We start from the raw sequence: 25,794 nt of genomic DNA on the forward strand, positions 1-25,794 counted from the left end.
TAAGATAATCAAATAAATAAAAACGACCTAATAACTTTTTATATTACTAACATTGTGAAATAAATGTACGTTTTGGAACGTTCCGCTTAACAGCTGAGAATGTCAAAATTAAAAAATATATATTTATATATAAAAATATAAATTTCAATGTCATTGTCAGTTCTAATTTCTGTGTTTCTGGTTGTTAGTTTGAATATGAAATAAATGTTTTGATTGTATTGTAATAACTCAATTTAAACCAACAACAATTGAATCGGACTATCTGTTTGGGGTTCTCATTCTCATGTATTAAAAGCTGAAAAATATGGTTCGTCAGTGCATTTTACGATGTTTGCTAGATTCGCATGCGCCTGTCAAGTTGCCGCACAACGTTGAAATCCTAGTGGGTCGAAGTAAAATCACCAAGATTAAAGATCAGTCGTGCTCTCGTCATCAGTGTAAGTGTTTATCGCACCGCGAGATATGAAGATTGGTTAAGTGAATATATTGCAAAATATTGCATTGTTTGTTTGTCACCGGTATACACTACGTATGATACGTTTTACATTTTTCCTTATTATTGTGTTCTACTTATTTCTTTTTGGGCAGCTAGTTTTAAATAAACAGTTAAAATTTTAAGAAAAATATCAATTTGGATTATTTGCAGCTTAATAAGTCTTATTTGCTTTCAGTATGTTTAAAAGCGGATTGTGATGAATGTGTGGTGGAAGTTAAACAACTTGGAATAAATCCGTCCGGTCTAGATGGCTTTGCTATGAAAAAAGATGCCACATACAAATTAGGACATGGCACCAAAATCGAGATATTACTAAACTTCTATGCTCATGTCATCGAGTTTGATCCCCCTCCAGAAGGATCTGATACACCCAAAGTTAACACCAAAAGGAAACTAGAGGAAGAAGAAGAATCACCTAGGAAACGAAAAACCTTAAAAGTTGAAGAAGAGGAGTTATCAGACACATCTAATTCTACGAATAAATTTCAAAAAACAATGATGAATCAAGATATACCTGAAACAGCTGAAAATGTATGGGAGGAAATAGACAAAGGAGAACTCTATATATTTACATCTAAAGGTGTTAAATCCAGCAGCAAAATAGCTGCTTTTGATATGGATGGTACATTAATTAAAACTAAATCAGGCAAAGTCCACCCTGTTGACACTAATGATTGGCAGATTGCTTTTCCTCCTGTGTCTCAAAAGTTAAAAGATTTATTTGCCAAAAACTATAAAGTAATAATTTTAAGTAATCAAGCTCCTATTGGTAATGGTAGAGTAAAAATAGAGGATTTCAAGAAGAAAATAGAAAATATAGTTGCAAAAATAGATGTTCCTATACAAGCATTTATAGCTACTGGTAAAGGTTTTTATAGGAAACCTACTACAGGCATGTGGACATTTTTAGTTGAAAAGGTAAGTGCATTTATTTAAGAAATAACTACAATAAGATAGTTTTATTGTAGAATCTAAGGAAAAAAGTTTTCTACCCTGAATTGTTTGCTTGTAAATATTTAGTTTTTTTTGTATTACATTAAAAATAGAATGAAAATATATTGCCATATTCAAATTTGAGTAAGATAAATTGAAGTTCAAAATTATATTACTGAAGATGTGGTTTATTATTTTCAGAAAAATGATGGTTTAGAGGTAAACATGGATAAAAGCTTCTACTGTGGTGATGCTGCTGGCAGAGTAGCCAACTGGGCCCCCGGAAAGAAGAAAGACCACTCCATGGCCGACAAGCTTATGGCTGAAAACTTGGGTCTCAAGTTCTACACTCCTGAACAGTATTTTCTGGGACATTCTATTGCTAATGTGCCTTTTAGCAATCCGGAATTTGTCTCAAAACATCTGACTCCAGAACCATTTAATGATAACCTAATTGGTGAAGAGAAAGAGGTAATTAAAAGACTATACCATATCATTAAAATTTAAACTGCATGCATAAACTAAATTGGCCTTAGGGGGAAAATTAGAAATTACATAAAAAGAGATAACAGAACTACATACTATAATAGTATTCACAAATATATTGTGATATAAAAAAATTATATCATCAAGAAATTAGTCAAACTGAAAATAAATATATCTATAAAAAATATCTGAAATCTTTGTTTATGGTTTTCAACACTGGCCACCATGAATCAAGGATTGTTGGTTCTCTGTTCTCACAGTAGTGATTGGATGAATGTTTTTATTTTTTTGCAGATTCTAGTCTTAGTTGGATTCCCAGGAAGTGGCAAGTCATTTTTAGCCAAGCAAATTGAGAAAAAATCGCAGCATAGATATGTGGCAGTTTGCAGAGATATTTTAGGAACTTGGCAAAAGTGTGCTGCTGAAGCAAAAAAGTTATTGCAGGTAATCATTCTTGACATCATACAAGCTGCTATCATTCAACCATCTAACATTCCACATTGTTGGAGAACTAGTTACAGTTGGCAAAACATGTCCTTATTTCTATAGTAACAAAGGCGTGTTACGATACATTACACCATTTTGTCCGTCAATATGTATGTATTTGATGCTGGCTGTAGTCGCCATGAGATATATCGGATCGGCCAATGTGCTCAAAAATATCTGAACACGCTTTTATTATCAAGGTGTTAGAGAGCTCCCCGCCCTCCCCTCCTGATATTTTTTAAAACTTCGGCCGCTCCAATATATCTGATGGCGACTGTAAATACCTACTCGTCTTACGATAGGTACCTTATGTTTTCCTGTGTGTGGTCGCCATTACATAACTTTGGGCTCCATTGGTCCGTTGTAAGAACAATGTGTCAAAACGATGATTGCATTTGAAATTGGTTGGCTACTGTATCGTTTGAAATGATTAGATAAGCTTGTTTATTACCAAAAACAATGGACGTTGGAAATCTTAACGCTTGCTTACTCACATTTCCAATTACACGATTAAAAACTTAGTAGTAGGCTTTGTTAGTTTTACATAGACAGAAAAACTTGACTTTAAAAACTAGCAATTTACATGGTGTTTTTTTAAAGTCCGTTAATTATAAGGGTGCATACCTAAGCTTAAATTAAGTAACTCTGTCAAAGATTCTAATTAAATCAATTTTGGAGATAATCTATGTTTTATTTTTATCACTAGTATCACTACACACTGGCCTTAGGGCCTGTTTACATATTGATAAGTATTTATTAGTTTGAGTTTATACATACATGTGTTATTAATGCAAGTACTAAAGACGATCGATATTCGAAATTTCATTGATAGGTATGTTATCAATTGTTTGCTGGATTTAAATATAATGTCCGTGTTACAACAACGCTATTAATAACTTTTTACGAAATAAAAAAATAACGATGCCATTCAGTTTCCTTAAATGTACTTAGCCATACCCCGAAGTTAATGGAGTTATAAAAAAACACGGTGTAGAATAAGTAGATTTAAAATGTATACATACGCGTATAGTTAAAAGGTACATTTTCCAATGTCACAATCTTTCTTTACAGCAAGGTAAAAGCGTGATAGTGGACAGTACGAATCCCGACATCGAATCCCGCGGACGCTGGACGTCGCTGGCCAAGGAAATGGGGGTCCAATGCCGCTGCGCCCGAATGGCCACCACTAAGGCACACGCCCAGCACAACAACAAGTTTAGGGAGCTGATGAAAACCAAGCACGTGCCCGTCAACGATATTGTTTTTCATAGCTACAAGTTAGTTTTTTGTGTTTATTTCTTTATAATATAATATAAAGTATTAGGGGTCATCCATTAATTACATCACACGTTTAGGGGACGGAGGGGTTCAAGAAAATGTGACATGTTGTGACAAGGGGGAGGGGGTCCCCACAAACTTTGTGACGTCACTTTAACTTCATCAGTATTTATTTCATTATTTTATTCGCTGTAGAGTTAAATAACAAGTTTTTGGAACGAAAATAATAGTAATAAATAATAAAATGCTTTATTGCACACTACAAAAAAAATGGTACAAATTATGTAAAGGTATAAATATGTAGGTAACAACAGGCGGACTTATCGTTAAACAGCGATCTCTTCCAGACAACCTTCAGATAGTGAAATGGCGAACGTAATCAAGTTATAATCGTTTTATGCGATTAATTTTCTACTAATCGGTTTTGTGTTATAATTACCTACTAATATTTCCTTTGTCAAAATTATCAATAGTACCTAATTCGCTTCGCCAATTTTGTTGAAAAAAATTTGCCAAAAATGTGACGTCACACCGGGGTTGCCAAATGTGACCAAGTGTGACAAGGAGGGGGGGAGGGGTCAAAAAACCTAGAAATCCGTGTGATGTAATTAATGGATGACCCCTTACTTATCTTGATGATTTATTAAGTTTTTTTTCTGATCTTTGGGGACAGCTGGACGTTGTTCAGGTAAAAGGAGCCATCTTCAAAATTTGTCATGTAAAAAGAATAATGACTTTTCTTGACAGAAAGTTAAAATCTTATTGAATGTGCTTTGCAGGTTGGATCATTTTACCTAAATTACTACTAGCAGCTACAATTTAACTTACTATTTATAGACCTTCTTTATAATAAGGTTTATTGGTTGGGCCAAAACACTTTAATGTCTAAATTGTGTACAAATTTTGTTTCGACCCGAAAGTACCGTAACGAAACATACATCCGTGATAAAATTCAAAGGTCTCTGAAGTCCCCAACCCGCTTTGGGCCGGCGTGGGGACTATAACCCAATCCCTCTCCTGCATGAGAGGAGGCTTGTGCCCAGCATTGGGACGATTATTGATTAGAGGCATTATTAAATTATTATTCTATTATATTTTGTTTTATGTACTTTTCTTTTGTTTCAGAAATAAATATACAGACCCCACGCCAAGCGAAGGTTTCAAAGAAATAATAGTTGTAAATTTTAATCCCTGTTTTGAAGACAAAGAAGCCGAACAAGTGTACAGAATGCATTTACTGGAGAAGTGATACGATTTGTGATAAACGGGAATTTAGTGTGATAATAAAACAAAGTTGTAAGGTCAGCAGATTTTTATTGCGTAGCGAAGATGAAGATGTATTTTGAGTAGTATAGTTTAGGCCTATTTAGTAGGCCTAATAGAGTATTTTTAGTAAGGTTAAAAACTCAATTGTATGATCATATATTTTAAACTTTATTTATTCAAATGAACTAATCAAGTTTAAATTCTAGAAGTCTATTACACTAGAAGGATTATTGTAGTTCGTGTTATTCACGATGCAGGTTTGGCAAATCTAACCTTTAATAACATATCAATACGGGTCAAGGCACGCGTCTTCGTGAATGACACGATCTTTATTAACTTAAAGGTGACATTAAGGGTCGGTTGCATCAAACAATCTGTCACCGTTAAAGTATTCGCTAAATTATATTGTATGGGAAGTTTCATAGTAAAACCGCCGCGGCGCGCCGGGTGACTTTGATCAGTCTGTCAAATGTGGATGCTGCAACTGACACTAAGGTGGCGGCATAGCTGCAACTGCTACTCCAACTGCAATTTTCTTCATAAAATTAATGACATTCGCCGCCGCATTACTGTCACTCTATCTAGCCAATTGACAGCGCCCGCGTCAAGGCCGCATCGGTAATGTCGAAACAATAATCCAGTTGACATTCGAATGGCACCTTTAGTAGGGTCAACAATTGAGTTATTTACCTTATTGAGATCTGTAGACCATGAATATTCACCATGGACAGGATATCTATCTTGGGCACAATTCGACCTTGCTTTTTCATATGTCACGACCATCGGTTTCGCCAATATTTTGAAGTTACGCGATATTGTAAAATTTGCTTTTCAACTTGCTATGACTTTTTTCTATAAATAGTAAAATTTTGTATATTAAAATAAAGTTTCGACAGAAGTCCAAAGCTGTCATTAAATTAAAACAAGGTTGGCATTTTTCTGTAACAAAAATATCTGTAACACAGACAGAAGTATCCATAGTGAATATCGCGATCATGAAACGCTATAAATATTTAGAAGGTTCAACACTTATTAGATCAGACAACAAGATAGTTTACCTACAGTTATTTAAGTAAGGCATTTACATAAGCGCAGTGAAAAAATATCGAGGTACGATATATTGACTACCGATTTACAGCTGTAATTCTCGTGTAAGGCGAAGCGTGCCTTGATGATAAATACAATGGCAAAATGGACGGATACCGTGACTCGCTCTCTCAAGGCTTTGACAAACAATAAGGGTGTTGACTGTATTTAAAAATAAATTATTTCACACCATGCATGAAATAAAACGTCCAGCGCTATTGGGAAAACGTAGACCGCAATTTTTTTAAAACTATTTAATAAATCTGTAATAACTATAAAAAGTAGCTAATAGCTAAATTCGCTGTGACGTCACTCTATCCTTGTAAGGCCCAATGTGCAATGTGCATTACAATGTACACTCCAATTAGATCCTTTAATAAACTAAATAAAGTATCAATTCTATTTTTTCATTGCTTTCTCAAACAAACGAAATTCCTCCCAATTTGCTATACAACAAGGTTCAAATTAAAAATGGAAAAATGTTATATGTTGGGCCTTACTAAGCTATAGTGACTAATCGTTATGACCGCTTGAAAAAGGCTTCTTTTTCAAGATTTGACTGGTCAGTCAAGCACCCCATTAAATGTTGGTAAGGACTCAAGTCTTTGTACTAACAACAATATAGGTAACTGACTATAGGTCTTATCCCGTTGCAATAAAAGTTACAAATAAGCAGTTACCTAACAGTTGACTTGCGCTTATGACTCTTATGAGCCAATTAGCGGTAAATCTTGTTTATTTTTCTATTTGAGTCATGAATGTGATGTATATTTATTATACGCGCTCCAATATTTCATAAAATAGACTCACCATTTTGAAGTGCGAAAACTGCGAAGTGAAGATTTATATTTAACGAAACCGAGAACAAATTTTTACTCATGTGGTAGTTATTTTTCCCTTATTTCGTTTACTGTAGAAAAATACACGTGAGGTCTCCTTAGATTAGATTTTTAACTTTTACAGAAGTATATTCCTCGCGTTGGTGTGGTGGAAAATGTGTTTTACTCGGTAACAATTTTCGGATTGACGTCAAACTCAATATTAGCACGACAGACGTCAATAATACAACAACTTTGTCACCTTGTAAAAAAAAAAAACTACGAGTACCTATTTCAATATCATTTGTTTTTGAGATATCGGGCTTTTGAGGGCAGTGACGATGATACAAATATAAAGATGTTGACTCAATTTTACGAGATTGTCTCAGTGTGAAAGACTTTCGCGAAGACTCGAGTATTCCTTGTAAAGACTCCGTTACCAACTTATCACGTTCCGTTTTTTTAAAGATCTAATAACGCGTTGTTAAAAAGTAGTTATTTAGAGCGGCCACTTAAAATAGAACTCTACAGAAGACTTGAGGCTCCATCAAAATTAATCGAATTAAGCTTCGATTACCTATAAGACTAGTTGAAGTTTTAGGTATAGGTCCAAAGACTAGAGCTTTTACCAACACTTGAAACTTTCCGAACTTTTTTGCTTCAGGGACTACAAAATTACATGTTATCACACTTTATCTCCTTAGTTTAGGAATCACGTCAAGCTAGCGATAGTCTTCTAATTATAATCAGGACATCTATGCCTGTTAATTTTTTTATAAGTTATGTTAAATAGTGTTGAACGTTGGCAACACACACTCATTAATTGAATAAAATTTAAGAAAACTCTTACAATTAACTTTAATTTATTAAAATTTATAATATAGAGCATCACTGTCTTTAATAATTCATAAAGCCTGTGATACACTGCTGTTATATTAATTAAATGTGTTGATTTTAGGCATAAGTTTCCACTTTTAGGATTATCTATGATTTGTATTTTTACGCAAACTGCCTTTAGGTATAATGACAGCCGACAAATAGGTACCGTAAGTGGTATCTTTTTTCAAAAACTACACCAGAACTAATGGAAACCGCCTATAAAATTTCAAATCCTAAGCTAAAGCAATATAGGCACTAGGAGGTTACCTTTATAAATATTATTGCGTTTACGTTTTCTGTGTTGTGTTTTGGTACAGTTTAATACATTTTTTGTTCGTCACTGGTAATTTAACACGTTTCTTGACCAATACCTACCTATATTCTTAAGAAATTCACTTTTAAAAGGACTTTTTCAAGATATAGAACATTGAAATCTTCCTTTTCCATATTGTAAAGGTACCTACTGATACATTGGTACTATTGATTAAAGAGCTGAAGTGTTTTCAATCAACATTAACTTTGACTCTTGACGCGACATTGGTAGCTTAGTTTCGTGACCACTGTAGGTAATTACATTCTCAATACACATTTACGTGGAACGGTATTGCACACTCGCTTGGCAGTTACCAACTTCGCTCTTCAGTCGAGTTTACATCATCAAATCTCACTTTCATCAAGAAAAAAATCCCACTTTATTTATTATACACACAACTCCTACCACTTTACTCCACAACTCCTAACCCGTCTATGTAGTAATCATGATGGTTAAACATTCACAATGATTCTGAAGATGGTGGTTACGGGATGATGACATCTGCTGATCATTCGTCAGGATCCGGCTCTTCGTCTTCCGCGTCGATGAGGTTATCAAGACTCGTGTCCGAGTCATCTTCTTGTCATCTGCAATAAACATAATAGGGTTAACGTTTTTGCTCCTAAAAAAGCACTGACTTTTGGTCCTCCTTATGGACAGCCTGCGAAAATCTATCAATCTTTGAGGAAGTCGTCATTGTTGGCTTATTAAAAGAAAAATAAGCGTTTATGCGATGGAAATACGTCATCAGGTATGCCGAAAGCGTTGATATCTCGTACAGCTATCCTAATACAAAACGGAGAGACTTTTGCTAGTGTTGCTGAACAACCAGTATGACGAGCAAGATAGCGCAAAAATATGTAAATACTATTCTCGAGAAGTCCAAATTTACCAGCCAAATAACGACCTTGAAGTTATAAATTAAAATTTGGATTCTCTTAGCTGACCCGATATCGCCTCGTTGAGAGCGAAGTGGCTGAAGAGGGGCCTATGTGAGCAGATGGGCGGTAAGATGTAGTCCGATAGAGACTGCATACTGCAGTGCTCTCCGTTTGACTAGACTAGATGCAAATAAAACGTCAACTGACACAGCGTGGAGCTTCCGTCTTCGACCGTGCTGCGAAAAACCTACTGTATATAACTAGGAAATAGGAACTGCTGTAGCTTCCTACCTGGTTATGTACACGGTGTCGATGTGAGCGAGATGGGCGGCCAGAGGGACGTCAGCTGAGACAGCGTGTAGCTTCCGTCGTTCGACCGCGCTGCGGGCTTGCTGGACGGCTAGGTCACCACACCAGCGTTCGCAGCGAGCGTAGATCACGACACCTGTTAAATTGCAGATGTAAGGTATTAGTTTATAAAAGTTTTACTTGTGCGTTGCGCTTTTTGAAATTATTGGCTCATAAATAACTCCATACACGGGAGCCGGTGTATTATATAAATATGTTTTGGCATTGTCACATTGGGTATGTATCATCACACATGGGATGATACATACCCAATTAGTGATGTAGGTTAATAAGTTTGCTAAGTATTTTATTTTATTTTTTTAATCCACTCTCGATAGAGCCAATGGCGCCTGCAGTCCCTGCGCATTGCGCATGTGGGCAGGCTGCCATCAGGCGCATATGAAGATGCCACAGATCCAAACTATTGTTTAAAGATGTAAATGTCATACCAGCGCCAGCGAACAGTACGATGGCAGGCCAGGAGTCAACCAGTAGAGGCGTCAGGAACAGAAGAGCTGGCAGCAGAGCCAATGGCGCTTGTAGCCCCTGAGCCTTACGCATGCCCAGGGGGTGAGCTGGCTGCCAGGCGCATATAAAGGTGCCGCAAATCCAGACTGTAACGGGATTTGTAATAAAATTACTGATTTTTTAAGGGATTCAATGTATCTACAATGTAAGCACGGTGAATTTGTGTAAGTGCCGTCATTGACACAGTAAAAAAACTTTAAAAACTGTCGATTCGTATTCGAGGCAGGAACCTTATTGCAAAGGGGTAAGGTTTACTAATAGTTGATAGTGTGTGTTCTTTTTGAAACTCAAATCAAATGGTTAATTGTTATTACATAAATCATTATTCATTATTGTACCACACGTACAACCTCAATTTGTCATCAAGCTGACCATATCTACCTAAGCAAGCACATTCAAACCGATCTATTTCATCTATAATTGAGGATGTTATTGACTGTCTCGGTAATTTAACCGATTAATCGTGATCGAGAATTACGAATATATTTGTGTAATGGGTGATTTTTTACTGGTAAGGATATTTTGTGACAAACAAGATTACTTGAGCGGTGATAAAGAAAACGCAATTTACCTAAAAAAGACTTTGTTTTGACTGGTAGTAGGATCTACAAACCCAATAATTCCAAGTGTGAGGAGTTTAAACATACTCGCGCCGTACCTGGTATCCCAGCAGCGAACATCGGCAATCGAATGTGTTCATTGCAGAAGGCCACGGCTATCAAGGCAGCAGCTATCACTTGCAATACGGCGCCCACTCCCGACCATCTAGCCCCGCGCACGCATGGAGGGATGGGAGCACTTGCTTCGGGAAGAGACGTCACTACCTGCAATATTGTCAGGGTGAGTTCTTAAATATTCATTATATGTTAAAATAACCAACCACTGCATGACATGAGGTACTATTACTGGTCAAGCTTTTTTCTTACAGTCGCACCCAGTGTAGGGTAGCAATTCGACCAATATGATTCTTGACAAGTGGAGGAAGCCGTGTGATATAATGCGCTCTTACTTGTATCGTATCCCTATACTCTTTAACAACAGCGTCAATATCAGTGGAGTCATCACCAGACGATAGATCTGCTTCGCTAACTTCGACTTCGACATCCGACGGTACTTCGTCAATCGCAGTTGGCGCGATCCGCTGGTCACTGCTGCAGCTAGTCATTGGCTCAGCATCATCGACTACACCGCTGCCGTATTCGTCGAGGAGGAGACATTCCCGCTCTTCAGTTTCTGAAAAAGAACATAGGCTTTGAGGTGGTCATGGATATGGTGATGGTCATAACATATCTTTCTGAGTTCCCACAAAGTAATTGTATTGTTTTTGAATTTAGGAACTTCTACTATTCAATAAAAGTTCAAAATAATATTTTGAATATTTACACTAGGAATAATGTACATATGAAGAGCCTCAATAGGATAAAATATTTAAACCAATTTATCCGCAAAATTGGGGTACTAACCGAATATCTAAATAAGAACCAATGGAATTCATTACACCTACCTTTCGCAGTTACTTTAGATTTAATGCTTTCTAAAGTTTTTGTGTGCCGTATAGCAGAAGGGATGAACCAAAGCCCCCTTTTTGATTTCTTGCCTGAAGTCTTAGCTCTTGTGTCTTTTCGATCTAGACGTTTATACTCAACATCTGTAAATTAAGATGATTTTTAAGATACTGATGAATACGTTGTTTTATTGAATATCTGTGCTAAATTATGTCTCCATTAAAAAAACCATACCTCCAGCTTCTTTTTGTTCGGCAGTCGGTACACACCGCATTATCATAAACTGGAAAGCCTGTACCGAAATTCCCAGTAAGTGGCTTGCATTCATTAGAGTGATCATGTGAGAAAGTGGACAGGCAAACGCTAGAATTGCTGCTAGACTACCTGCAAATAAAGATACCAGGTCATGTAAGCCATCCACTTATGAAACAAAACCATTTTAACTTTGAGAATGTGACGTAATCTCACCAGCGGTAAACACAGCTAGCACCGGACTGCCCGTTGTTTGACTTTCGTATGTCATAGATCTGGTGAGCACCTTCCATTCAGGAGAAGCTAAAGCCACCAGGATAGAGAAGAGTATGGGACACAGCTCGGTCAGGGCTAGACTGATCCCAGCTACGGTGACTGCGGCTAACAGGGGACACACCCATGAGGGTGCTCTGGCTTCTAGTAGAGTGGTTATTGGTAATGCTGCGTCTATACTACTCCTGTACAGAAATGATGAAGGTATCTACTAAATACAAAGATGCACAAACATGTTTATGGAAATTGACACAAGAGTATGCGCACCTTCAATAATTTTGACAAGGAATTACAGAACGGTGTCCTATAAAATGTCTATCGATGTAAAACATTAATTGAATCCAAAAAGTGGGTTCCTTGATTGATATCCACAGAGAAAAAAATACGGTCCCTTATTATTGAGGATCCTGACCATTTCGTTTTGCAGCTCCTGTGATTTATCTCCATCGGTCTCGATCGCCCTTAGCTTTCACCGCTTGATAGAGTTTGCCAAAGGTGGCCTTTGTTACTTGGTCAGACCATCTAGTTGATTGGGGACCCCGAGATCTTTCGCCTTCCACTTTTCCGAGCACGATTACTTTTTCTAAACTTTCATTACCTCTACGCATAATATGGCTAAAGTAAGAGAGCAACAGATGTTGGCATATAGTGGACTGACGTGTTATGATGGCAAGCTCAAAATATTCCATTTTTTATTTTGATCCATAGATTTATACTCTATATTTATAGATTAAAGTATCTACAATTCTACATAGGTATACCTAACTCACCCTTTTAACATGTTTGTATACAAAAAACACAAGCCAGACAAAATAATCCCAGGCAATCCAACCATCAGAATCAGAGTCTTCTTTAAGCTGCCGTTATCTTTCTTTTGCGTCGATACACAAAAAGCGTATGAGATAGGTGATCCAGCGGCAAAAAGCTGTAATGAGTAAAGATTAGAATTAATCGCAATGGAAAAATAGATGTACTCGTATAAAAATTTCAAGAACTGGAAAGTGCTGAAGATGAGGCAAAAGAGGAGACAATATGTAAAAGTATCATCTTACCTCATAAATAGTCATAGGTATAGGCATGTTTATATTTGCAATATCCAAATTGATTAGTCCAAAGATAGCGAAGAATTGACTAAATATGTACAGCAGAATCAACAGCATAAACGTGAACATCATGCTTTCCTGAAATAGAGAACAGTATAATAACAATCAAGTCAAAGATTCAGCAAATGACATTTCCATATTTAACACACTTAACTGAATATTCGTAAATTATACATATTTATAACAAGGAGATAAGGTTCAACCAATATAAGTTTACTCTTGTCGATCACTTTTAGGAATTTCGTCGAAAAATAATAATATTCGGTGGACTCAGCCTTTTAAGCAAGAAAGTTCCAAACCTAATCAATTAAAATGTGTCTAAGAAATGAAAAAACTCCGCCAGCCGTACCTCCAATCCACACATGAACATGGCGCAGACAACCATGACCACAGTAACCCCAAGCACATCAGGCCAAGGCTCACCGAGCGCTCTGGTTTCGTATCCAAACAACCATCGCCTCGTCCGTCCACTCGTAACGTGATCCGCCGTCGCGCTGAGGATCCTAGCGCAGATGGCTACCGCCACCAGGTGTGACAGGAAACACATCCACGTTGCCATGAAGTCGGCGAAGGAGCGCAGGTTACGCTCGCGACGGCCACGGCTGGTTCTTGCCGGTGGTAGGATATCGGCTAGTTTCTTAAGATCTCTACATGTGGTAGCTACGGTAAGAAAAAAAGATGCTATTTTTAGAATTTCTAGGTGTCGAAGTGAGACTAATTTAAATATGGACTTGGGATGGAAAGTGTTGAATCACGTCTGAATAGCAGTTTGTCTGAAGTTCACTTTAGTTTAGGTACTTCACATTTACAAGCAATTAAAGTTATAAATTTGAAGAAATGACAAAATACTTACTGGCGTATCATTAAAATAGCTGGCACGCGCAGTAGGTCTGGTTGGCAGCTGTTATACAATCCTGCTGAAGCGCTGCTGAAGTCCAACGCGCCCGCAGCAGGCGTTTCCGCCGAGCGCTCTGAATGGAATACCAGCAGCTAAAGGCGCTAGGAGAAGGGCTGCAAGAGTCCATCGCGTGCCTCACTTTTACCTGCCGAACGTCCTAAATGAAGTCCTATAAAGTACTTACTGGCCACTGTTATGCCAGCTTAAAAACTGCAGGTACAGCACAGTAGCTTGAGTTGGCAGCAGCTAAAGGCGCGAGTAGAAGTGCTACTATATTCTATCGCGCTCCATACTCTTCATCTTCACCGCCGAACGCCCTCAATAAGTCTAATGAAGTACTTACTAGCCACTGCAATAAAGGCAGCCAGCATCAAAACAGCAGGCACAGCGCAGCAGCTTGAGTTGGCAGCAGATAAAGGCGCCAGTTGAAGTGCTGCTAAAGTCTATTGCGCGCCACACTTTTCTCCGCCGAACATCCTGAATAAGTCTATTGAAGTACTTACTAGCCACTGTAACAAAGGCAGCCAGCATCAAAGCAGCAGGCACAGCTCAGCAGTTTGAGTTGGTAGCATGCAGCTAAAGGCGCCAGTAGAAGTGGTGGTAAGTTTATCGCGCGCCATATTTTTCTCCGCCGAACGCCCTGAATAAATCTAATTAAGTACTTACTAGCCACTGTAATAAAGGCAGCCAGCATCAAAACAGCAGACACAGCGCAGCAGCTTGAGTTGGCAGCAGCTAAAGACGCGAGCAGAATTGCTGCTGAAGTCTATCGCGCGCCATACTTTTCTCCGCCGAATGCCCTGAATAAGTCTAATGAAGTACTTACTGGCCACTGTAATAAAGGCTGCCAGCATCAAAACAGCAGGTACGGCGCAGTAGCTCGAATTGGCAGCAGCTAAAGGCGCCAGTAGAAGTGCTGCCAAAGTCCAACGCGCTCCGCACGCGTCCCCGCCGCCGAGCGCGCTCAAGGTGCGGCTCATACCGCTCTCCGGCTCTCTCGACATTTTTCTCAGAAATCACTGTAATTTACGAAATTACAGAGTTAGAGACGCACTGAGACTTTGTTATTACCTACATAAAACTCCTAAAATTGTACTAAATAATATGTTTCGTAACATTTTCATAACTACTTAATTTTATCTTAGGTATGTAGACGTTACTGCATGTCTTTGTATATAACAATTAGACGTAATATCCTGAAAGTCATGTTAAGCAAAAAGTAGGTTGTATTAGGTGCTTGTTGGTTGTCTAGCCTCATATTTTTTAAACTTAATTTAATGGAACATAAGGCTCTACAATTAACATACTTACATGAAATATTAGTATAGGTAATTTGTGCAAAGGAACTTATAGTAATGTTAAGTAAGTAGTTAACAAAATAATGTCCTATTTATAATTATGTTCAGTACTTACCATAATAAAAACATTAACCACTCAAAACAATCACTTCACCACAATTGTTTTCAAACATGGCGCTAATGTAGGTCACCTATTTCACAAATAAACTAAAAATCTAAATGCATTGATAAAAATTTTGGGAAATTTCATGCATAAGTGTGGATAACCGGTAAATAAGGTCGGATATCCATGTTTCTGCGACAAACTAGAGCGGTGCGGAGCGATGTGGGCGTCCCTCTTGTTCTGTTATCAATCGATACACGCCGACCGCTGGGGTGACCACTCTTATAGCAGGACGTGCATAATGTAGTAGGTACCAAATTTTGGGGAACACACTTCTCACTTAAGTAATTAAATCTTCGAGTTTTATATCAATAACGGTAAGAACCCTATTTCTATGATCATTGGCATTTTGGCCATGTTTGCTAACTTTCATGAGTATCTTGACTCTGACTTCATGACTACAAAGCTGTTGTTAACTTGCATTGTTAGTAACAATAGGCTAAATGAATTTTCGTATTAGATTAGAGTGATTTTGATAGCTCAGACAGTGTTATTTTAAACGTTAAACTTTTATGAAACTATGACGTTTAACACTTGCACAGGCTGGGCTATCAAAATCGCTGCCATCTTAGCTTGGTCTGACTTTATGAGAGTGGGATTTTTGACCTCCAAAAGTAGGACCAGCTGTACGAAACGTTATTACCGTTATATTGTTCCTCTCGTAAAATTATAATTTTGCATGATGCAAACACTATTGCAACTATTGAGGGTTAAAATTAGCAAGTACATATTTCAAAAGTTTGGACACCCTACAAATTTTTCATACTATGGCTTCACACTAAACGGTTTTCTATGGCCCCGTCACCTTGTGTAAGCAGTATTCTTGATTAAATTTCACCTATTTCTTTCGGTTCATTCGCCAATTAAGACACATGTGCTCGCCAAAAGCGTATTAGGGTGGGTTACGTCACGAACTGTAATTTAAACAAGTCGAGTCGGATTTTGTAGTTAGTTATTATGGTATAGATAGGGTATCTAGCAACTTAGCCATTAAATGATATGACATTTTATTTCTCACTATGTATGTGTATGTGTGTGTATGTGTATGTGTGTGTGTATGTATGTAGTTTTTTGTTCTTCATATCCTGCTACCCTAAGGTTGGCTGGAAGAGATCGCTTACAGTGATAAGACCACCTGTTGCTACCTTTATTTATAATGTAAATCTTGTTTGAATCTGTTTTGTATGTGCTACAATAAAGAATATTATTTACTTACTTATGTCACAATTAACCCTTGGCTTGAAGTGGTAAGATAGTAAACGGTTGAAGTCAATCAAATTCGAAATGTAATTAATTGACAAAATGTTTTCACCCCGTTTCACCTGTAAAATGAAGTATATGCCAAATAAAGCGTTATGCAGATTAAATAATCGGCCTATTCACAAGTTAACTTAAAAAAAGAAAGATTACAAAAAGGTCTGAACAGGGATTTGTCTTATAAGCTTTTGTGTTAAAAAAATACTTTTTTTCCCAATTTAAATGCAGCCGACTGGATGTGCCAGAGGGGATCTGATTAAACACACTTACGCACACGAAAACGGTAATTCCTTAATCAAATTACCTCCTGACTCAACGCAGTTTCTTGCAGTTCACGGAAGAATTAAGTGCTCCTACGGGAATGACTAATATTGAGACATTTGAGACTCGGGCAAAATTCAATTGAGTATGAGTATGAGTAGATATGCGCGTAATACGTGGAAATCTCTAGTAAGATCTCTGCTACGGTGTCGATTTCATATACGGAAGATTATTATTTAGAAGTTCACTAGTTCATACTGCTTATGAATACTTGAGCTAGACCTAGACTGTTCTAGGTATTTGTTTACGTTATTTACGAGTAAATATTTGGTTTGATAATTGAAGTTTCTGAAACGCGTAATGTCATTGAGGCAACATGAAGGTACGCATATCCGGGTAAGACCGGAATATTTTTCGGCGAGTTGGAAGGGCGGCACAAAAACTAATATTACTACTTTCTTACTAACTTTTACTTCCGAAAGTTTAACGCAAATGATAAAGAAGAAAACAAATTTTTATTATTAATTCATTTAATGCTCCTTAATAAAAACGTTTGGGAGTAATCTTATACTCAAAGTTGAAATAATTTTTTTTCAAGACACCAAACCGAAAACCGGCTTGGAATAAGATCGAACTAATTGCTAATTCGAACTCTAAAGCAAAGAGAATAAGTTGCGTACGTTGAAAAATCCAGGCATTTCAATTAAATTTCAACTTTATCACACTTTTTTAAACGTTCGTCACACACAACAGTACCCCTAGTGTAAATAAATTCGATTTCGAAACGTGACGTACGCGTTTGCGTTTAGTCTCATTTTGTATGTGATTTAGAAAGAGCGCACCAAGCGGGACGTTTTGGAAACTCAAAATCCTATACAAAATGACACTTAACGCAGACGCGTTCGTCACGTTATGATGTCGATTATATTTACACTAGGGGTACTGAACGATATGGCAAGAGGGGCGGGATGAAATGGAGTCACACATTGTATTGCTAGTGATCGTACGATTTCACCTTCCATCCGATCTTATCCGAGTATACTATAAGACTATAACACATCACCACCATTACCATTGAGGTGCAAATCATAATTATTTTTGACAGCATGTGACTTCGATAATTTAAGAGGAAAGATTAGTGGTAATTCTTTCATACTTCAAACATTCTCGACATTTTCCTCTCTGGGTTTTGGCCCTGGATGTTTTTTTTTTTACATGAGTTCATTATTAGCAGTACCTTTTTAGGGTTCCGTAGTCAACTAGGAACCCTTATAGTTTCGCCATGTCCGTCTGTCTGTCTGTCCGAGGCTTTGCTCCGTGGTCGTTAGTGCTAGAAAGCTGAAATTTAGCATGGATATATAAATCAATAAAGCCGACAAAGTCGTACAATAAAATCTAAATTTTTTTTTTTAGTGTACCTCCCCTACACTTAAAGTGGGGGTGAAATTTTATTTTCGCTTCAACCCTAGAGTGTGGGGTATTGTTGGAACGGTCTTTTAAAACTAATACCGGTTTTTAAGAAACATTTTTTGGTAAAGTGAATATATTCGGAGATAATCGCTCCGAAAGAAAAAAAATGTGTCCCCCCCCTCTAACTTTTGAACCATAGGTCCAAAAAATATGAAAAAAATCGTGGAAGTAGAGCTTAAGAAAGACATTAAATGAAAACTATAGCAGACATGATCAGTTTAGCTGTTTTTGAGTTATCGCAAGTTTTCCCTTCATATTAAAAATACTTACTTTAATTAGGTACTGATTATGCAAATTTGCCTATTTGTTTAACTCGGGTGAAAGGTACCGTTTCATCCCTTGGTTAACAATTTACTATACTTTAAGCTCCAGTTTAGCTTATTGGGACGGAAGAGTAACTACGAAACCCTACACTGAGCGTGGCCCGACATGTTCTTGGCCGGTTTTTTATATGCTTGTTTTTATAAGAACTAAGTTACTTCAAACAGCGCTAAAAAGGCCATATAAATGCGCGATCATTAACAATAAACGCAAACATCAAATCGGTCACAAACAGATAAGTAATTTCTTTCTTAGGTTTTCCGTTCCCAAAATTTCGGTACGATTGGTTAAGTTTTGGAGGCGGAAAATGTCGAAAACTAAACCTCGATTTGTATGCAGGTTTTTTTTGCCTAAGCTGCAGTTCTCCGTATCGCACTAATTTTAGGAGCCGCCCCCGTCAGCGCGATGAAGATGTTCACCTAAAATTCTCAAATCTGAAAACGGGCTCAGCTCAGCTGGCGTTCCTCTTAAATTCGTAACTGAACACATCGCCAGAGCACACCGGCTGCGTGTGTATACACGTGCACGTGCACGTGCGCCAAAATATTGGAGCTGTGCATTGTACGCACACGTCACACAAGCGATGTGTCGTCTCTCATAGGGATCGGTATATTACAACGCTCACGTGCAAGTCTACGCACACGCATCCGGCGCAAAGGGACGCAGCAGTGCGGGTGGTGTGGCCTCTGCCCGTCGGCTGTGTAATTGGGATTCGGCACTGATTGCATTTCTTAAGTAAATAAGGTTAGTTTTCACTAGAGCACACAAATATACTACAGCCTATGAATAGACTCATCCATAAAGAAGAGAAAATATTACGACCATGGGAAACTAATAAGCATAGTTTTTGATTTTTGACTGTCGTGACGGTCTATACTTTTAATCAACTACTTACTTATCTACTTTAAAGGTCCAGCCAGCCTCGACCTCCATGTTTAACCCGATTCTTCTGCCCAATGATTTTATAAACGTTTATTTATAATAAGACAGGCTACCCCTCTTTTTAAAAGGCTTTATTTAATTTTTAATTTTTCTAGGTTGAACATAAATTGAATAGCTGTATCAATTAAGTAGCTAACTTTGCTTTTAGTGACAAAAAAATAAAATAAATCGTTAGATAATTTATGTAGTTCGAGAAAGATGGTAGGGTAGACCGAGGCGAACAGCATCACAGGGCGTATTGGATCAAACTAAAATCTGTAAGTATTTAAAATATTGTTTATAGCGTTGCAGGGAGGGGGGAGACATACGGTAAAATTTTAGTGCGCTCATATCAATGCAAAGTTTCAAGTAGGTCTAACGGATGTTTTATCTTGATCCGATTCACCCTGTGATGTTGCGATTTGCTTCGTGTATAGGTATGTAATTTTTCTACTAAAATGATTGCGGCTTCACCTGCGTTTGTTTCGCTCTGCATCGTTAGCCCTTCCTCCCTTATAAATAGCTACGTACTACATCGCTATGGTACATTCTAAGGATTATACTGTTTACTTACATGCCAAATTGCATAAAAATGTGAAAAAGTAAATGACAGACAAATTCTTTTTCGCTTTCATACAACCTAACACACTCAAGGCAAAAAACCAACGAAAACGGAGCACTTTAAATGAAAATTTATTCAAACTTAAGTGTATGTCTTGATTGAACTATGGTTATATGTATGGTATAGATTTAATGTAGTTCAATGAATACATATCATCAGAAGTTTATGGGCGCGTGGAAGCTTTGTTCATCCTTTTATTACAAATATTACAATACGTTTATATTGTCTACAAGTAAGATAGTTCTCAGAGATTGTTCCATTTGACATCTGCGTGTGGCTCAGCCTCGCGGCGCGCGCCGACTACAAAAGAACCTTATCTCCAAGAACTTTTGTTCTTCAACAATTCTAAAATGCGAAGGTAACCACTAATCAGCTATAGAATTAAATAAAACGTTCATTAGCTGTTAATAAACAAGGAGCCGTTAATTATAATTAGAAACAAACGAACGTGTATTTAATGTGTCATTGGATTTAGTTGGTGGTAGAATTATGATAATTAAGCTAAATAACATTGAAATTCCTGGTTATTGTAGATCACATGCACCCCTGGCTACTAGACACAGTAAGGTAAAGTGCATATGAACTTCTGAATCTTCTGGTAGATATTAGTTAAATTTAACCACTTGCATAGAAGTTTGTTTGTAAGAGGGATAAACTATCTCTGTTACTGAATGTGGGTAGTACCTACTATTGAACGGATATTTTTTAGGAATATATTTATGAAGGACCTACTCCGGTATTTTAGGTACAAACAGAATTAATTAAACCTGATGTGGCGATTTTCTTTACATTAACAAATAATGAACGTGGCATCAAATTGTATTAAAATAATTAATGTCTGATGATGATGATGATGTCGTCCGTTCCTGGTACTGTTTGCAAATAAATACTTGATAGACACGAAACAATACGTTTTGTCAATAATGTTTCGTCGTTCAACTATCGCGTGATTTACAAAACAATTTACCTATACCTATTTCTGAACTGATTTAGTAATTTTCTATTCGGTCTGTATCAAAATAGGTAGATGTATAAGTGATAGCCAAATTAGCAAAATATGTCGGAACCTCGGAACATATTTCTATGGTAACAAAAGGTGTGTTAATGTATTTGGTCACTTGCCAAGGTATGCCGACTCTGTACCATGAACCGTAAACCTATGTTTAAGGTTTTGCATAATTCATAACAATAAACTATAAATAAACTTAATAATAATAAAAAAGGCTACAAATAAACTTAAAGTAAATAAAAAACGTCTCCCAAGTCGCTGCCGATGGGCAGTGTGCCCAGAAGGCTGTCCGCATTGCCACGTTGGATGGCAATGCTTATCCTTTGAGCAAAATACTGGCCAGCCCTCTGGTCACCTGTGGCATCTATAAGGCGCGACGCTAGGTCCTTGTAGAGCCGACGCGCGCTTGGCCCCCACGGCCCCAGCGTTTCGACCCCAAACGCCTCGAAAATGTAGCTACTGACGAGGGTGGCGTATTTTCGGCGTTTGAGGTCTTCGGCCGCGGACGCGGCGCGACCATCACCACTGCTGGTCCCTAAGCTAAGTGTAGATGTGGAGATAAAAATCCCTTGCTAAAAACGGCAAGCCGATATATGTTCTATTTTTTTCCTGAAATTACTTACGACAATGCAAATACCACGCCATTTTTTTAATCATATGTCGTCGAGGAACATAAAAATCCTATTTTTCTGAATTTGTTTTCATTTGTGTTATTTTTAAGTGACTCTTGTGTTATAGATTTGCAGGATTGTTAAGTTATATTTCAGTATATTTTAGGTATATATGTCATTTTAAATGTCAAAAGTCAAGATACGCTTAAAGTCACCTTTTCCCTGAACACTCAAATGTATCATACATATACCTACTATTCGCATTTTCTAATCATCAAAGTGCCTACACACAATGCCTGTTGCATCCACGCTCCCTAAGAAAGCGCGTGGGCGGTTCCCCTATAAACGGCGGGCCATCCAGACGGCGCTCATTTGGACTCTGTGCGCCGAGGGATCACGATGAAGTTCCAAGTGTGCTTGGTGCTGGTGGTGCTGGTGGCCCAGCTGTGTGTGGAGGCGTATCCGTTCCGGCCCGGGAATATTGACTATGTGAGTACTTTCATTTTGTCGTGTAAAATTAGGAGCAGGCACCTGTATCTGATAATATTCTTTACTGGTAGAAATCGATCTGACCCTAAAATAAAATAAGCTTTAGATAGTCACTGGACTAAAGAACATTAAATAGTATGTGTTAAAAAAGTTGTCGTACTCGTAATTCAGTAATTCTTCTAAACATTTATTTTACAATGCATAATGGTTTACGTGCCCATATTATAACCGGACCGGATTAATAAATAAAAACCGGACAAGTGCTAGTCGGACTCGCTCACCGAGGGTTCCGTACTTTTTAGTATTTGTTGTTATAGCGGCAACAGAAATATGTACATCATCTGTGAAAATTTCAACTCTAGCTATCACGGTTTATAAGATACAGCCTGGTGACAGACAGATAGACAGACGGACGGACAGCGGAGTCTTAGTAATAGGATCGCGTTTTACACTTTGGGTATGGAAACCTAAAAATTTATTAGAACGGTAAACATATGCCGGTCGAGTTTTGCGTGCGGATCTACTCTAAGTAATGTTTTGAAAAGATGTGTCCCGCCGAGTTTCTTGCCGGTCCATATTGGGATACTCTCCTCCAATTGAGGGGGGATTTAAATCTTCTCGGGTCAGAGGTGTAGGGTTAGAGCCGGTGTAGCTTTATTTGACGTTCATAAGCGCATTGTAATATGCCTACTGGAATAATAAACTATCTTTATCTTTATCTTGTGTTAGTATATTAGCCATAGATAATTACTAGAAGAAATTATATGTGCCGCATTATTAGTTCTAGAATAGTAGATTGTTAACCAGGGGTGGAAAGTGAACCATATCGCCCAAGAGTTCGAGTTAGTTCGAGGGTGAGATGGTTACTTTTACCCGGGTTAAACTGAGGAAAGTCACAACACAAGAAATTTAGGTTATGACTGGAAATGGCACCATTTACATTTTGATCGAAAAAAATATATCTAAAAAACCATAGACAATCCGATCTTAAATTGGGTTGTGTCTTAAACGGCCTAAGTGTATACGCGCCTTAAAAAAGTGGAACCGAACGAATGAACGTAATTTAATGATAATATTTTAAACACATATCTTGATTTATATTGATGTATTAACAAATATTTATGTTTATTTCATACATTTAAATATTAAATACAAGTAATAATTTTTTTGAATAATACTTGGTATGAAAATGCAGAGGCTAATATGAGAACTTTTAACTGAATAATATGGCATATATGGTTGTTAGCCGTTGCTCGAAGTACAAATTAAAAAAAAAGTACTTTCCACCCTAGGGTGGGAAATTCAAATTTCCACCCGGCTATCTGCCTATGAAAGGTGAACTTTCCGATCAGGAGAGATGAAAAACAATTTTAATCATTAATCATGTTCGCTTGATCATTTACATAAGTGAGATTAATTATGATATCAACATAAGCTGGTGGCCTAGCGGTAAGAGCGTGCGACTTGCAATCCGGAGGTCGCGGGTTCAAACCCCGGCTCGTACCAATAAGTTTTTCGGAACTTATGTACGAAATATTATTTGATATTTACCAGTCGCTTCGTTCGGTGAAGGAAACCGGACTAATCCCAACAAGGCCTAGTTTATCCTCTGGGTTGGAAGGTCTGATGGCAGTCGCTTTCGTAAAAACTAGTGCCTACGCCAAATCTTGGGATTAGTTGTCAAGCGGACCCCAGGCTCCCATGAGCCGTGGCAAATGCCGGGACAACGCGAGGAAGAAGAGGAGGAGATCAACATTTATTTATAACAAAGTGCTGTAAACTGGCAACTATTTGAACACTAAGAGCAACTCATGCAGAGCAGAGTAGAGACCCTTCACTGTAGAGCCCTTACTTATTGTGTGCACGCCTCGTGCATTGTTCATCTAAAGTACAACTGTGTTTTTGTTATAGTAGACGAAAAGACTGTACCAACAATTATTAACCATGTTTTACGTAACATCATTTATTAAATTACGTTTAACATTTGCCTATAGTTATTACTTATTATGTTACGTTAAGCAACAGATGGGTGATGCTTTTCGCACGAACTACGTCACTAAATAATTAAGCAAGGGTGCTGTATGTAGGTAATTGTTTTTTTAATAAGGCTGTGCACTGTACCGAGCATTTAGTGACTAAATATCGTATCAAATGTGAAAGGTATTGTAATAAAAGAGATTTTCACATGGGCGAAGAGGTGAAACTGAAAACTGTTTAGACGTGATGTGAATAGCGTGGCTCTTTTGGGATTCTCAATCTTCATTTTCATACGAAACGAATCTCACAATGCGTTAGCAAAATACGCAGTGGGCCGTTCTACTGCGTACCTAGGTACGTATTTCATTTTGATCATTACTATATAAAGGCACAAACTTTTCAAAAGTTTGTGTAAAATATGAAATTCAAAAAATCGGACTATCGTGGCTTAAGTTATTATTTGACTGAAAGAATTATGACCGAATTAATACATTTTTGTATGAATAATAGTTATTCTCGACATTAATTCCCACTGCCTTGTGTATTTTTATGCTCAACAATCTCCTACCTATATGTATAATGAAAGAAAAAAATCAGCCATACTTAGGTATGTTTCGTAGTTACCATTCTGTCAGAACTGTCCGAATCACGGACTTATAAGATTAACCGGATAAAGTGTGTCCACATGAGAAGTCAAGGTGGGCCGTTGCATCTCTTTCTAATTAGGGTGACCATGAGTTATATAAATAAATAAATATTATAGGACATTATTACACAAATTGACTAAGCCCCACAGTAAGCTCAATAAGGTTTGTGTTGAGGGTACTTAGACAACGATATATATAATATATAAATACTTAAATACATAGAAAAAACCCATGACTCAGAAACAAACATCCATGCTTTATCACATGAATAAATGCCGTTACCAGGATTTGAACCGGGGACCATCGGCATCATAGGCAGGGTCACTACCGACTAGGCCAGACCGGTCGTCAAAAGTTATATGTATCTGGGATATTAAATAAAAATAAAATAAATAAAGTTTTATTTTCAGGCATCACGTACATTAGTACACCCATATCACACTAAAAAGAATTGCTTATTAGGTTTGCTATATTAGGATAACGTGGAATATATAGTTTGTGAGAGTCAGAATGGCGGGTGTACCTAAATAAAATTAAATGAAAACCATACCATCTTTTTGTACCTAATTTGTACTATTTAGTACCTCCTTTAAAAAAAATTGTACCTAACGGTACTTAAAGTTATCACCAAAAAACAGTACACCCGCCATCCTGACAGTCAGAATGGCGGGTGTACTTTATTACGCTATATTCCTGTGGTTATTGATAAATTCTATAAAAGCCAAATTTTTGTACCTTTTTTGTACCTTCATATTCAGTTATAATATGAGCCATTTTGTTTGTGGTTTCCAAGTTTTATTTTGCTTGCTATTACAATTTTGCAGGCGTTATAATTTTTCAAGTTATCGATCTAATTTTTAAGAAAAAACGCTAAGGTACAATTATTTTTATTAAGCTAGGATTTAGTACCTTTAATGTT

The 25,794-nt window shown here is 37.4% G+C and overlaps 2 protein-coding genes across 5 annotated transcripts; one reads left to right on the forward strand and one right to left on the reverse strand.

Moving 5' to 3' along the window:
• Positions 1–155: 155 nt before the first annotated feature.
• On the forward strand, positions 156–4,984 carry LOC133524201 (uncharacterized protein F21D5.5). Of its 2 annotated transcripts, none has more exons than XM_061860082.1 (6): positions 156–437; positions 672–1,414; positions 1,631–1,900; positions 2,210–2,359; positions 3,473–3,678; positions 4,805–4,984. In XM_061860082.1, exons 1-6 carry the CDS (start codon positions 305–307, stop codon positions 4,926–4,928), a joined length of 1,626 nt encoding a protein of 541 aa, XP_061716066.1. In that variant the 5' UTR covers positions 156–304; the 3' UTR covers positions 4,929–4,984. The 2 variants fall into 2 exon arrangements, with proteins under 2 accessions (XP_061716066.1, XP_061716067.1); XM_061860083.1 differs by having other exon boundaries at positions 402–529.
• A 3,183-nt stretch (positions 4,985–8,167) lies between these two features.
• LOC133524202 (uncharacterized) lies at positions 8,168–15,460 on the reverse strand. Of its 3 annotated transcripts, XM_061860084.1 has the most exons (13): positions 15,243–15,450; positions 14,656–14,848; positions 13,281–13,591; positions 12,881–13,009; positions 12,599–12,753; positions 11,772–12,013; positions 11,538–11,687; positions 11,303–11,446; positions 10,808–11,031; positions 10,457–10,622; positions 9,720–9,884; positions 9,214–9,367; positions 8,168–8,628 (listed from the first exon to the last, which is right to left on the reverse strand). In XM_061860084.1, exons 2-13 carry the CDS (start codon positions 14,831–14,833, stop codon positions 8,625–8,627), a joined length of 2,022 nt encoding a protein of 673 aa, XP_061716068.1. In that variant the 5' UTR covers positions 14,834–14,848; positions 15,243–15,450; the 3' UTR covers positions 8,168–8,624. The 3 variants fall into 3 exon arrangements, with proteins under 3 accessions (XP_061716068.1, XP_061716070.1, XP_061716069.1); XM_061860086.1 differs by lacking the exons at positions 14,656–14,848; positions 15,243–15,450 and adding an exon at positions 14,496–14,538; XM_061860085.1 differs by lacking the exon at positions 8,168–8,628 and having other exon boundaries at positions 9,210–9,367; positions 15,243–15,460.
• Between the last annotated feature and the right edge of the window lie 10,334 nt (positions 15,461–25,794).

The sequence above is a fragment of the Cydia pomonella genome, chromosome 13 (assembly GCF_033807575.1).
Source record: "Cydia pomonella isolate Wapato2018A chromosome 13, ilCydPomo1, whole genome shotgun sequence".
Taxonomy (NCBI): Eukaryota; Metazoa; Arthropoda; class Insecta; order Lepidoptera; family Tortricidae; genus Cydia; species Cydia pomonella.

Excerpts from the sequence above, each read along its gene's own strand:
- LOC133524202 (XM_061860084.1), bottom strand. The coding sequence starts at position 14,833 with ATGTCGAGAGAGCCGGAGAGCGGTATGAGCCGCACCTTGAGCGCGCTC. Across the intron at positions 12,754-12,880 it reads TACCTATGACTATTTATGAG|CTTTTTGCCGCTGGATCACC; the intron begins GTAAGATGATAC and ends TACTCATTACAG. Across the intron at positions 12,014-12,598 it reads TATACAAACATGTTAAAAGG|GAGTAGTATAGACGCAGCAT; the intron begins GTGAGTTAGGTA and ends ATTTCTGTACAG.
- LOC133524201 (XM_061860082.1), top strand. The coding sequence starts at position 305 with ATGGTTCGTCAGTGCATTTTACGATGTTTGCTAGATTCGCATGCGCCT. Across the intron at positions 438-671 it reads GTCGTGCTCTCGTCATCAGT|TATGTTTAAAAGCGGATTGT; the intron begins GTAAGTGTTTAT and ends ATTTGCTTTCAG. Across the intron at positions 1,901-2,209 it reads TAATTGGTGAAGAGAAAGAG|ATTCTAGTCTTAGTTGGATT; the intron begins GTAATTAAAAGA and ends ATTTTTTTGCAG.